The sequence below is a fragment of the Garra rufa genome, chromosome 2 (assembly GCF_049309525.1).
Source record: "Garra rufa chromosome 2, GarRuf1.0, whole genome shotgun sequence".
Lineage (NCBI taxonomy): Eukaryota > Metazoa > Chordata > Actinopteri > Cypriniformes > Cyprinidae > Garra > Garra rufa.
In genome coordinates this window covers 45240139-45254789 of record NC_133362.1, presented here as the reverse complement: position 1 = coordinate 45254789, position 14651 = coordinate 45240139, and the positions used below count along the sequence as shown (strand labels likewise).

The 14651-nt window shown below is 36.2% G+C and overlaps 1 protein-coding gene across 1 annotated transcript in view; it reads right to left on the bottom strand.

Moving 5' to 3' along the window:
- lrrc1 (leucine rich repeat containing 1) overlaps window positions 1–14450 on the bottom strand; it is a 63935-nt gene extending 49485 nt beyond the window's left edge. The window contains exon 1 of the mRNA XM_073835228.1: window positions 13928–14450. Coding sequence (XP_073691329.1) covers window positions 13928–14086 — 159 coding nt within the window. The 5' untranslated portion in view covers window positions 14087–14450. The remainder of the gene's footprint in view (window positions 1–13927) is intronic.
- Between the last annotated feature and the right edge of the window lie 201 nt (window positions 14451–14651).

Genomic DNA, 14651 nt, shown 5'->3' with positions numbered 1-14651 from the left:
GAATTTTTTTTCACTATTTACAGTGTATCTGCAGAATGTTTAAATATCAATTTAAGGCAATTTATGACCCTTTTTAAGAGCTGCACAAGTAATATTAACAGCATGAGAGGGTTGGACAATATACAGTAACATATTAAGACATAAAATGACATGATTCAAATTCAGATTTTCACAAAAACAAAACATCTTATACAATGGCATTTCAGCCTTTATACCATTAAAAGGGATAAATCAAGTATATAATTTATTATATTTATTTAAAACATAAATATTACTGTCTTTATTATTTAGATTTTTAGAAAGCACATTAACTTCTTTCACATTTACAACCCTATGTGTTTGCTGCATAAAAACATGGGTCGATATCAGCAATAATCTGACTATAAACAGCTGAAAATTTGCAAATTCATTCTCTGACTACATAACTACATCTGCGAAAAAACATGTTTTGGCAAGTTGATCTTTTAAAGTAAAATAATCATGATTAACCATTTAACCATTATTTTGCAGCTCCTAATAGATCATGTGAAGTCATGAAAGTGATTTGGTATAATTACCTTCCTGAATTGTTAAAAAAAGTAATTAATTATTTGGGATTTATTCGTAAATGTTTTATGCAATATTCCAATTTTCACAGCAGTTTAATGCAGGCCTTTTGATGAAACATAGCTCATGATGGAATAGAATACTGCATTAGCAAATATTTTATGTTATAATAAAATATTTCCATCATAAAACATGGAATTGTTTTTTTTTTCTTTTGGAATGCAATATGGTATGGAAGCAGTCAAGTCTAGCATTGTGGGAATCCATGCTATAATGCATATTTTGCCAATGCAGTGGATTATTCCTTACATACAAAAAAGTGTGTACAGTAAAAACTGCAGAAACAGAAATAGTGCACTACTATACTATTCCAAACATAGCCTATGCAAATCAGGAGGGTGTTTAGAGAGGATTATGGGTCATTCTGATGCTCCACTGACTCACATTTGAGTATTATTGATGTGTTGGTCTAGAAGTGCAAGCCACACAAGAAACGCCCCACACAAACAGAACCATATTCAGATGTTCCACAATCAATTCACGCAGAAAAACAAAACCAGTTTATTAGGTTAGTAATTACTAATGTCCAGTGGCCTGGCAAAAGCAACTGAGTGTATGGTTCTCTGTGATGTAATCAGCTATTCATGTCTATCAGCCTGACCTACTTGTTCAATTCCTCCCACCTCTCACTGGCACCACGACTGACACCAGGAAAAAAATGGAAATTTGAAGCAGTCCATAAAACCTGCACAGTCAGCTGGAGAGCAGGGCCCATTACAAACAAACAACGTCCCTGCCGTCTCTCATGAGCAGTGCTTATATTGGACCTCCTGCATGTTCAACTCAATACTCTAAAACAGGGTTCCTCAAATCTTACCCTGGAGGGCCAATGCGCTGCAGAGTTTAGCGCCAACCCTGATCAAACTCAGGGTGTTTGATTAGGAAAATGCAGGAAAATGGATCTGGTGAGCCAGAATCCCTGCTCTAAAGCATGTTTGGCCCTAGACACAATTTCAGAAAAACTTTATCATTATCATCAGTTCTGCATTTTATGTAGGACCACATTGCTTTCTCTCTCATTTCTACAGTTTAGAGTCCACAAGTTAGGGCTGCACGATTTTGGCAAAAATCATAATCACGATTATTTTGGTCAATATTGTAATCATGATTATTTAATAGCAGTACAGCAGAAAAAAAAAGATACAAAAAATGTTTTTACAAAAATAAAAATACTGAATACTTTTATGCAAGTCTAAAGTAGTCTAACAATACTGCAGAAATTGAATGCAATAATTTGAATGTAATATAAAACAGTGTCTTCAGTGTAATAGTTAAACATGCTTTGTTTCTTATTAAAACTACAAAAGTCCTTCATTCAAGAGCAGTGAGGGATTTTTCTTTTTATATTTTTATGTTATATTAATATTAAGCACAGAGACGGCAGAAGGAATATTATTTGTTGCCGCTTTAAGTGCCACATGGATCCAATATACTGTTACACACATATTTTCATTCTCAACTGTTTATGATCATTTAAGACATAACCTGACAAGGGTTTACACGAGTAATCACCAAGCGCCTCATGTAAGGGATAATCAACGGTTTGCCGTGCATTAAAGGATTTTAAATGCACGACGTGGAGGCTAATAACCGCCCGACGCGAATTATTATTAGACACAGAGATGAAAGTGCGGTAAGATCACATTTATTTGAATGAATTATAGCATTTATTTCAGTAAATTATCGATCGACCGAGAGAGAGCGAGAAGGCGAGGTAGAGATGACAGTTGTGTGTGTGTGTGTGTGTGTGTGTGTGTGTGTGTGTGTGTGTGTGTGTGTGTGTGTTTGTGTGTATGTGCCTACCTGCCTGCATTGCTGTGCGTCTGCGCGACTCTCTCTACAAACAACGAATTCATTCAAAAACAGCAGTTTTACCACTTCGCTGATGAGGAATATAATGTAGCGATCTAGTATCTAGGATATTTTAACAATAAAAATCGCGGGGAAGTGCTGACAAGAAGTTTATGTATGTGCACAGCACAATCCGATCTCCGATCTCTCTCTCTCTGCGTTTGTGTGCGTCAATTAAAGCAGCGCATTAATATAGAACGGTGATTAAACTGACTTGAAACTACCTGTGCATTAAACGGTTTTACTGCACACCTGCCAGCCAATCAGAATCCAGTATCCAGACATTCCATGGAATAATTTGAAATATATTTGCGTGTATTTGACTATTTAGGCGCGTACCTTGAGCTAAAAGATAACTTTACATGTCTATGTTCTGCTCCGTCTCTGAGCGCATACACAGAACAGTGCAATTTTTCTTACGCGCTATTAAAAACACAACGTTAAAGAAACATTAACAAATCAAGCACGTCCCGTTTTATGAAAGTCCTGTTACATGACTTTGCTGATTTGCATGTGAAATTAGGCTTTTATGGAAGAGCGAAATCGCACCACTGCAAAAGGGGCGGAATGGGGCGCAATAATCGTTTCATCTTGATTACTGCATTTTCATGATCGTTTGAAGCAGTAATCGAAACCGGGAAAAAAAGGGATTTCTGATAAACTACAGGTTATCTATAGAAGATTATTTCCACCACTGTTTAAAAAAATAAATAAATGTAATTGCGACTTTTTCCTCTGTAAACTCACAATTCAGAATTGTAGAATATAAACTTGCAAATCTGACTTTTTTTTCTCAGAGTTGTGTGATATTAACTCTATATCAATTGCGAGTTATAAAGTCTGAATTGTGAGACAAACTCGCAATTCTGAGAAATAAACTCGCAAATTCGGACTTTTTTGGAAGTTGGGAGTTCATATCTCACAACGGCGACTTTCTTTGCTCAGTATTGTGAGTCTATTTCTCGCAATTCTGATATTATAACATTTGAGATATAAACTCGCAATTCTGAGAACATCAGTCTTTCCCCCTCAAAATTGGACTTTTTAAACTCACAATTGTGAGCTTATATATCACTATTTTGAAAAAAATCATCTGAATTGCAATAAGTCAGAACTGAGTGATTATTCAGTACGAGAGTGTCTTCTAGAGGTGGAACCACTGACCTCTTAAGCTGTTTATTTTGACACGTGAACGGGACAATTCAGATGAGGATTTAAAACTTTGACAACAAAACCATACATATACAGTACAACACAGTACATGTTTTCATGTCACTAATGGTTAGGGCTGCAGGATTAATCGCATGCGATTGTCATGCGCATCTTGTCAGTAAAGCCGGTTCTGTAAATAGTTGTAAATCTCCATCACGTGCTTGCTTTCAGATGGAGCAGCATTTACTACACAGAGACGTAGTTCACTGACAAGCTATGCAAAAAATGCATTCATAATCACAGACGATATATTGGCGCGATTAAGAAATTGTTCTGTGGTAATGAAAGTTGTTAAGTGTTTGCAATAAATCCTTCTGTGAGATGATGTGGCCTCTTGCAAAGAATAAGGCATGCAACATAGTATTAAACAGTGATAAAAGCTGTCATTTAGCATTGCATTATTATAATGAACATTATAATATGTTTATTAGTCACGTTGAATCAATTAAAGTAGTGAAATCTTCTGTTTATTTAGCTACCACCATAGGGTAGCTGTATTGTTATTGTCAGTGTGTTCATTTCAACTTTTAATAATAGATTTTCAAATTGTCAAGTTAACATGTAGTTAATGCACTATGAATTAGCATTAATGATAAATGCATAATTAATAATAATAATAATATTTACATTTTTATTCCATAATGGTTTAGTACCTCCACTCTACTTTGATACTAAATCAAAAGGAAGCCATCTTTCGCCATTTCTGCTCTGCAGGAAATGTCTGTCCTCCCTGAACTTGCCTTAGAACAGGGTGTTGCTTTACTTTCTATGATTGTGTTTGCACTTTAAGACAGTGACCATTTCAGTTATGGATTTTGTAACATATCTTATTCACATGTTTATTTAAATGTTTGTTTAATTTCTTAGTGTCCATTCATTACATCTATAGAGTTCTTCTGAGCCTCAGAAAAATCCAAACAAACACCAACTAAGCTAAGACTGAAGAGAAAAACTTGAAAAGAAATGCTTATCGAGGTAAGCTGAATAAACTCTGTTGGACAACCAGCAGAGAATGGCGTGAAACTGACTTCAAAAACTGTGTGTCTGCTCTTTGAGTTCCATGAAATAAATGAATAATGCATTGCTTTTGACAGAGCTTTTCAAACACAGTCTGCAAAAGCATCTGAAGACCTTCATGGTAATTTAAAGCCACCACAACAAAGCGGAGCGATTTTGGACATCATAGTGTCAAAAAATTGTATGAAAGTATAATAATTTCATATTCCTACACTAGCATGCACAGTTAAAACTGTTAAAAAGGTGAAATAAAAATATCTTACTTCTCATTCAGTTTTGATATTTACCATTTTCAAGAATGTTCAAGCTGCTCTTCTCTACTTAAAAAAAAAAAAAGTATAAATGATACTGCAAAGCCCTTAGAAGTCATACAATAGCTTTGTTTGAGGAACAGAACTTGACTTGATGGCAAACAAACATTATACAAACAAATTAAATAAAGCAATTATAAAACAAAGTGTACATAAAATTCTATAAAAGATTCTTTAAATTCATTTTTGAAAGAAATGGTAAAAGTTTTTCTGGGTCTTTGAGAGGAACCAAACAGAGTAAAAGCTTTGTCTATGGATTGGATAGACTATGATTTTCATCAGTGCCTTACAGTTCAATTAATCAGAGAGAAGTTTGCTCCATCCCTGTACAAGCTGGCTTTAGGTTCGCATCGCAACGCTTCAGAGAAGACATGAACACAAAGGACTGGCTCTTCCTGTCAAACAGCACAACTGAATGGAGCAGAACCCAGGTTTGAAAAAGATAATTACAGCAGGAATAGCAGAAACACATTGTTCCTCTCATTGATTGGCCAGCGAGTCTAAAGAGTGGTTTTTGTATGCTAATAATCAAACATAATAATGCAATAATGCAATAATGCAACTGCCATCTGACATAGGGGTGTGCGATATCACTGGAGAGAGAAAACCGGATGCATGCCTGTTTATCAGATGTGTTCAGCCCTTAAAAGATTATGAACCCCTGGACTACTTTTTCTAAGATTTTACTTTGATGACGCGTTGTTGTCTGATAAATATTCATGAGGCTGCGTGTTCTTATCCTATGAGAAGATGCTTTGCTTAATTATTCAGCGTGTGCTAATTTGCTGTGATAGACGCTTTGGACTGTGAGATTGCGTACATTAACAGAGAAATGTTCATGGATCGAATAAGCCTTAAAAGTTATTATAGGTGCAACAGCGTGTTCATATTTATGTCTTCGATGCATAGTGCAAATGGCTGTGCATTTATTTGTGGTTTTGATGAAGATCACTGAAAAAAATGCTTGGATTTGATTCTGTTCCTCGCAGTCATATGGATTCTGAAGACTTGGATTACAGTGCGCAAATAAAATTAATCTTTTTGTAATTATGTTGCCTTTGTGGTGTATTTAGCTCTATTGTCAGTCACAGCATGTCGGAGTAAAGTAAATATTACATGGTAAGGAATGGTTAAACAATTGCATGATGTACTTTTGATTCATTTAATAATGCAATTCAAAACCACATTTAACGAAAAAATTAAAATAAAAAAACCATATGAATACATGGACACAGGCATCCTCCAATAGAAAAAATAAATTGTAAAATATTATCCTATGGCCTTAAGAAATATTTTATTTTTCCCTAAATTTTGTTTTCATATTGTCCTTCTGATTGTTACAATTACATTTTATTAATCAAAAAGCATGTCTAATTAGTTGCTATCATGGAATATTTTATTAACAGCTTAACAAAAATGTAATTTTCACGTTTAAATGTCTTTTTTTTTCTTCTTAATTTTTCTAATATAAAAATTATTTTCAGAAATTCTGTGTCTGTTTTATTTTTTTCTGAATGTTATTTTAATAGAAAATTAACAAAAACTGAGATTCTCAAATCAAGGCATAAAACATTAGCAGTTGAATTAATCTTTTGTTAAAGATTTATTGCTCAATTATGGGTACAAGTCAAAACTAGCGAGTCATTCACACATATCGCTTTACTTTCAATAGCAGTGTTTATGCACAGACACTAGTCCATCCATATAACAATGTGTTTAAGTATGCAGCCCTGCTTTTGATTTATTTTTTGTTTTGTGTTTGATTTATGTTTTTTGACTGGATTCTGTGATTCGGTCCGTTATTTCCACATAGCACTGGGTCCTATTATCCCCACTCTGAACTATTCAACTGCACTTGACCTCCTACACTGACCTTTAGGAACCCACCTAACCAAGTTATGAATGAAATTAAACAATATGCAAACTATGCCAGAAGAATAAATGGGCCATTATCAAAAAGAGAAGAACAGAAACGCTACTCTTCTTGTTTTCAGTCCCTCTTCTCACTCTGTAATCAAAACGTTAGTGTTTCACAGGAAGAGAAAACTGTCCAGACAAAAGCCACGCAGAAACCTCCCAGACTGCAACAGGTATGGCACACAATAGAGCTCTTCAGACTCGGAAGTTCACGGCACATTCATCTCAATACTTCCTTTGCGATGGCTGCCATTGTTTATAAAAGGTGATGGATGAAATCAGCAATCTATGAAAGGACAAACCATCAAGTGGTATTGGCGTGTTATCGGGCGACGCATCGCTGAGGCGGAACACCGAACCTGTTCTTCCTGTTAATGAGGCTGGGCGGCTGTCACTCCTCCTCCACCCTTCAGCCGGCAAACACTAGGTTACATTAAACTTTTTAACCTCTCTGTCAATATTTGAAGCCTGATTGGATTCAAATACAGTTAGACACAAAGCTAACACAAAAGATCCACTGCAAACTGCAAAAATCACATTGACATTTTTGAATAATCACATTTCCTTAAATTGCAAAACATTAAATGTTGAATCTGTAATGTAGACAGTTGGTTATTCAAGTAAATGCAGACTTAAACTAAATGAAACTAAAAGTAAAAAGTAAATACATAGACCTACACTTTATTGGCTGAATAATATTTACCTTTTGAATGTTGAGCGTTATTAACTGTTGAATAAATGCTGACGCGGGACAAAATGCCCGATTTCCCAACACGTTGAACTGAGCAATGCCATTGTACCATTTTAATAGACTACTTTTCAATGCATATAGCTCAGCAATGTCAGCTTTATGTATTTTCTGAGAGGGGGTGGGATTTTTGTTGGGAAAGTCGGGGGAGAGACGCACACTTCGATTAGACTGGATAAACACATGCAGCATCTTAATTGTTAAGAAAATGGTATTCCTAATAAATGTCTCGAATATTTTGATTATGTCCAATGCTTCTCTTTCTTTTTGGAATTATTAGACATTTCACTATGTCTCTTCAAATGCCTAGGTCTGTTTAATTTCCTTAATTATAAAATTTCTAGCACTATTTTAAACGTTTATTCAAGCAATAATATATAAATTATCTCATGTATATGCTTGTTTAAAACCAGGGATTAAAAACAAATACCAAGTAAAAACGGTATTTTTTCTTTACATTTCCAGAGAGCGAAACGAACAAAATTAAGCATTACTTAATAAATTCAAGGCACTATAATTTCCTTATTCATTTGATACAACTATTATAGCTATACAATTAATATATATATATATATATATAATATTATTTTGTCATATTCGTGATTCCTGAATTTATATATGAAAACTTCGTTTTGAAGTGCATTCGTTATGTTTGTATAAGACAATTCGTTAACCTAGCCAATTAAGTTGATTTAATATTCTTGATAATTTTTAGAAGAAGTTAAAAGTTAAGAAAAAAGGAATTAGCTTGTAGTCTATATATATTTAGGGCTATAGGCTAATCTTTTTCTTAACTCTTATTACACTGTAGATCGAAATAAAATAATTCTTGATCATATTTATCATCGGAGAATCACTGACATAATTTAGAGTACTTCGAAACCGAAACTATTTAAATCTGTATAAAGGAAAGACAAAATAAATCACAACAAGAACAATCTTTATTTTTCTTGTAATCAAGAACATTTCTTTTGACAAAATTACCTAATTAATGACGAATAATGTTTGACAGTGAACGCATCTCCACCGCATATAACCGCATATAATCGCTGGTATAAGTCGCAAATATTAAAAATTTGGGTCAGGTACAATATTTTTTATTTTATTTTTTTGCAGTCCGAGTTGCGGGCGGGTTAGTTGAAAACGTCGGTTGGGTTCGGGTTGTTTGTACATTGACCCGTGCATCACTGATTTACATTAGTTAACAACATTTATTGCGATCTTAAAATTATATTTAAAGGAAAATAAAATTTCACTCCTCAGGGGCCCTCCCCCCCACTTGGGGCCCTGGTAATTTAGTCCCCCTTTTCACGCAACTACGACGCCCCTGGGCGGACTGAACCATTTTATGATACTCGAGAGGGGGAGAGGGGCCCACGGACGTTTGTGTTTCCTAAACAAATACATTTTTTTGACATCAGGAAACAGCAAATAGAATAATTTAAAGTTAATAATTTTTACTATCAAATATTTTTTTTTAGCACCACAATTTTATTGGGGGCTTCTCTGGGCCCCCTCTCAGTCATGGGCCCTGAGAATCGTTACCCCCCCTTTACAGCATTAAATAATGTGTTGCTTATATTTATTGCATTTTAACATCTATGAAAGGTTACTGTACTGTATTATTGTACTGTGTAAAAGAATCAATGCTGAAAAAGCATTTTCAATAATGTTTGGATTTGAAATCAAAATAATGGATAAATGTGTTTGTGGAAATCAGGCTTGTGCTGTGTGTAAGCTATTGTGCAATAATTGCACAATTCTAAAAACAAAAAAATGCACTGCATGATTAAACACTTGAGATAAATATATATTTTTGAAAAATGTCTAAAAATGCTTCCTTCCACCCATCAAAAAAAAGAGCCAACTAACAGGCGAACTCGCCCATTTAAAAACAAACCAAAAAAATCAGGCCTTGAATAAATGCCTAAAAATCCTGATTGGAGTATCACTATAAATAATTCTACATGATAAAAGAAGGCTTTAAAAAGATCGGTATCGGTGATCGGATCGGCAGATACTGCTTCCTGTGATCGGCGATTGGCAATCGGCCTCAAAAATCCTGATCGGAGCACCCCTAAGAAATATAACTGGATATAGCAGTTAAAGAAACAATATTACATTTGTGATAGTGCTGATATTCTAGAACAGCACTCAGATTTTCAGAAGTGAGTGACAATACTTTTAGCTCACAAGTCGTTAAACTCAATTACATTATTATCGCAGATGATACATATCACACACTCCTATACTCCAACCCTTTATTTGACATAATAAAGAATTAGCCAAGCTTGCTGAGAGAGCAGTGACGCAGACTAGTATCAGGTCTAAAAGATCCAAGCTGACTCTGACCAGCAGGCATTGGTTCCCCCCACACATATCTTTCATCACGATTAACTCTCCTCACAGCATTCCTCACATTTTAGGCCAAACAAGAAGACTCAGATTCCAGGAAATCTTACTCATGATAAGAGTTTTCACATACAAACCAACAAGAAACAGGCTTTAAGATAGGGCTGGGCGATTAATCGAAAAGTAATCGAAATCGACATTCAGAACCTATAATCCAGGTCATTTATTTCATAATGTCCAGGTCAATTATTTCAATTACTTTCCCTTAAAAACACTACTGCGTGTGGAGTCACGTGACCCCGCTCCGTTACGTTGCGTTATTTCGCCGGCATGTCGATGGAGAGCTTAAACAGTATTTATACAGTAAAAAGTATTTACAGGATATACAAGAGTAATTTTATTTAGAAGAGATACTGCTTATTTTCTACTTTTAATATTTATTATTATTTTATAAATAATTTATTTTGTTTCCAAAAGTGCAAGTTATTTATTTTCACTAATTTAAGAAAAATGTGACTTTTCATTTTAAGCAATGTGTGCTTTAATTTCAGTTGTTCAACACTGATGTTCAATAAATAATCATAGATAGTAGATAGTGTGTGCACCCTTCATTCAAAAATCTCTCACTTGTAATATGTGCGCATATTTACTGTACAAAACTTGACAGTGAACTATGAGGGCAAAAAAATAAATATTATTTAAATATAATTAAATATAATTTTATTAATGAATAAAATAATCGTTCATAAATCGTAATCGGGTTAAAATGTTCAATTAATCGAGATTTTGATTTTAGGCCAAATCGCCCAGCCCTACTTTAAGATATGTGTTTTCACGCTCATCTTTAAGCACAGTCTGAAGTACACACTTTTGACTTGGGTATGGGCTCTTGACTATATGCCCTGCGGACACACTGGGCACACATGGTACAAAGGAGAGTGAAAAGTTCAACCATTAACTAAATTCACTCTCAATATACACTTCTGAGAGGTTTATATTTGTCTCCAGAGACTTAAAAACACACTCAAGCTATGCTAGAGGATCCTATTGGTTGCTCTGCTTGCTCTCAAAACAAATGCCCTACTTCACTGACTTTACCAAACAAACAGCAGCAGTCTGGGTACCACAAACTGAGACATCAAGCAGCACATTTTACAGGAATTGCAATCATTCAGAGAACTCAGAGAGGTTTTGTTTTGGTCTGAAATACACACTCAGATTAGGGCTGTGCAATATATCGCATGCGATTGTCATGCGTATCTCATCAGTAAAGCCGGTTCTGTGATTAGTAGTACATCTCCATCACCTGCTGGGTTGAACTCTAGTAATTTTCATGAAGCAGATAAACTGATTTATAATAAAGAGCCAACTCTGAAGTGAATGATTCATTAACCAGTTGGATATTGCTAAAGGAATACTTGCCTAAATGGTCTTCTCTTAGGTTTTATCATCTTGTAGGGCCTTTTTTTAAATAGGCGACATTCGTTCTGCTGTACTGCTCAGTAACTTACAAAATTCTCGTACAAAAGACTGTGATAAGATAATGATTCTGAATGCAAAAATTAAACAAAAACAAACAAACAAAAACTATTTTTTGTCCCCATATTGCCCAACCAATCACTACTTTTCTTAGGAACTGGATAACTTCAATTTCCATCTGTTTCTCACACAAACTGTGAGTCAGAAGACTTGGGATACAGCACATGCGTTGTGTGGACAACTCTTGAAACTTACTGCTTCAGTGAAAGATCAATTTATTATATGCCCCGGAAACGAGCAGCTAGAACATTATTCAAAGTTCCTCCTTTTCTGAACAACATGAAAGCAAGTAAACATAAAGAATTTTTATGAGCTGTGCACAACTAAAGTTAAGCTAAACGTAGTTTCCGTTAAAAGCGTTAATTAGACAATAGATTTCTAAGCCAGTGAAAAATCAAGAACATGCTCGGACACGAATAACTGAATTCAATAGTTAACGCAGCTTCTTACAATAAATGGTTAAAAACCGGAATGCTCTCAGTTCAACCACTCAGCTCTTAAAGGGAAAGCCTGATACGTGGCCAATTTACTGGCGTTTCATGTTTCCACATGTCCATAATAAAACACAGCTTTAACTTTTTTTTTTATATACAAAAACTGTGGAGACCAATACTATTAATAGAACAAAAACTTTTGACAAGTTATCTATTTTGATATGTATTTCTTAGGGTGGAAAAAACTTAACTGGTCACCTTCAGGCCTTAAACTCACAACACTGAGGTTTTATTTTATGAAGTATGTATAATTTTTAATTTTATATTCACCCTCTCCACTGTGGTTATTAACAAAATCGATAAAATAGTCTATGACTATGCAAAAGTTATATTTCTTTGTCTATTTTCTCCTTTGGCTTCTTATGTGAATGAGCATTTATAATGTTAACACCTGATGTTATTTTTCAATCGATTTTTTGGATGAAACCATCTCAACGACTTCTTGTCTGATTTCAAAGACACTTTTGATTAAAACACCCTGAAAACAGGATTCATTACAAGATAAGCTCAAACAGGTGTAAGATATGATAGCCCTGAATGTTTTATTGTGCTGCGGTTGTTGGGCACAGCACTTTAATCTATCATTGATCTGGAAGATTTAATTCATTACAAGCCAAAGAATCGCTGCAGGCAATGCTGCCGGTCAGTCTATCAGCAATGCGCATGCAGGATTTACTGCTGTGGTAGCATAGGCATAGGGAGCAAAGCAAATGTGTGTCCTTTCCAAACTCGCTGACAGAGTTATAAAGGCCATCCACTGCTCTGTTCTGACAGAGTTTTTCAATGTTATTGCGGTAAAGATCACACAAGGACAACTGTAATTGCATACAAAGTGGGATTCAAGCAAATTAGAGGGAAAAGACTGTTTAAATTGATGCACTGCAACAAGAGGTGGAGAAAGTTGTCCTGTGTGTCAGTAAAGCATCACTGTTAGGAGCCTTTAAATCAGGATTAGCCTGAAAAGTTTTCTCGTAGTCATCTCCACCAATCAGACATTCTTCTGAAGATGCTCTTTGTTGCTTCATGCATGAGTCTGCGCTCCGAAAGGTCACATTACAGTTAAAAATCATGCCCTTTCATGGCACACTGCATACTAATGCAGTACACAATTAGTCAGTACTATTGAGAAGTTACTTTGCAGCATTGTTTTGTTCAATATGTCAGTTCAGAAATAATTTCTGGGCTTTCCGCCCAGATGTTCAACCACTGTGTACATCACTGTCACATTTTGCAAGTTCTAGAGTTCTCCGCCATCTGGACAATGACAGTGGCTGCGTTTCAAATTCTACTAAGCTACCTAACTACTGCATTTTTGGGCATCACATTTTCATAAAACAGAAATTTTGGCATCGTAGGAGTGTTGCTGGTACAGCCTAGTCTATGAAGTCCAAAAATGATTCCAACAATGCTGACTGCCACCCAATGGGGTAAAGATGGCCAAAACTGCTGATAAATCTGAACACGTCTATCATGCTCAGAATTGCAGCTTCGTATTATGCCTATGATGCCCAAAAATGCTGCTGACTGGCAGCAAGTCTATGATTTCAGCAATGCTGTCTGTGGTTACGAGGGCCAAAACGGCTGCTGATTTGCAGCACACCTGATGCTCAAAACTACTGCTGACTCAAGAGTACGTCTATTCATGCTGAATGACTTCCAGCGAGGCCCCACAGTGCACCACTAAAGCCCAAAACTGCTGTCGACTCGCAACTCACCTGCCTCAAACTGCTGCTGACTCGGAGCGCGCCTACGCGCAAATGCTGTACAAATAGAACGCGCATTATGTTTTGAGACGCGGCCCACAAACGCGTCTCATTCATCCATTCGAGAAGAGGCTTTCCTAGCAACAATGGTCCCAGTACAGGCTGGCGTCGTCTTACCTTGGGCAAATCCCGGAGCTGGTTGGCGTCCAGTAAAAGCTCTTCCAAACTCCCTCTGTAGCGATAGATCTCATCCGGGACGAAGAGGAGCGAGCAGTGGCGCTTATCGATCGACTCAATGTGACGGTTGCACCGCCACAGGGGGATACAGTGAAACATCACGGGATGGTGATCCTAGCCCTAGACAAATCCGTACTGCTGGAAAAGTTGCCACAACAATCAAAACTAAAACAAGTTGGAGAAACTAGGAACGGCGAGAGAGCGCCGAAGCAACTAGTGTCGCGCACAAATCTATCGATCTCCAACGCAAATGTATCGCGCACTGAAACATGGAATAAAAACGTCGCGCTCCACTTCTGCTTTGATCCCTGGAGTTTTCTTTCCGCCTTTTCACCTTTCTCGCAACATCTTTACTGAGAGGCTGAGAAGTGTCCCGTATCTGTCTTTGTAAGCGGTTACATGTCTGTTTGGTTGCGTTTATTTCGTGTTTTTCTTATCCCGGAGTTTATTTCCTCTTAGTCCAGTTTCTGACCCGGAACATTCACTCCCTCATTCCAGGTTGACGTCACGAATCCCAGCGGCTCCTCCCTTTTTTTCTCTCGCTCCCTCCCTCCCAGTGCGTAAACAACAACACACTGAACTACATAAACTACACTTCCCCGAACACACCTTGTTGCCCTTCAAAAAGATGACATTCAACAGGTTTATTCTTGTTCATATTTAT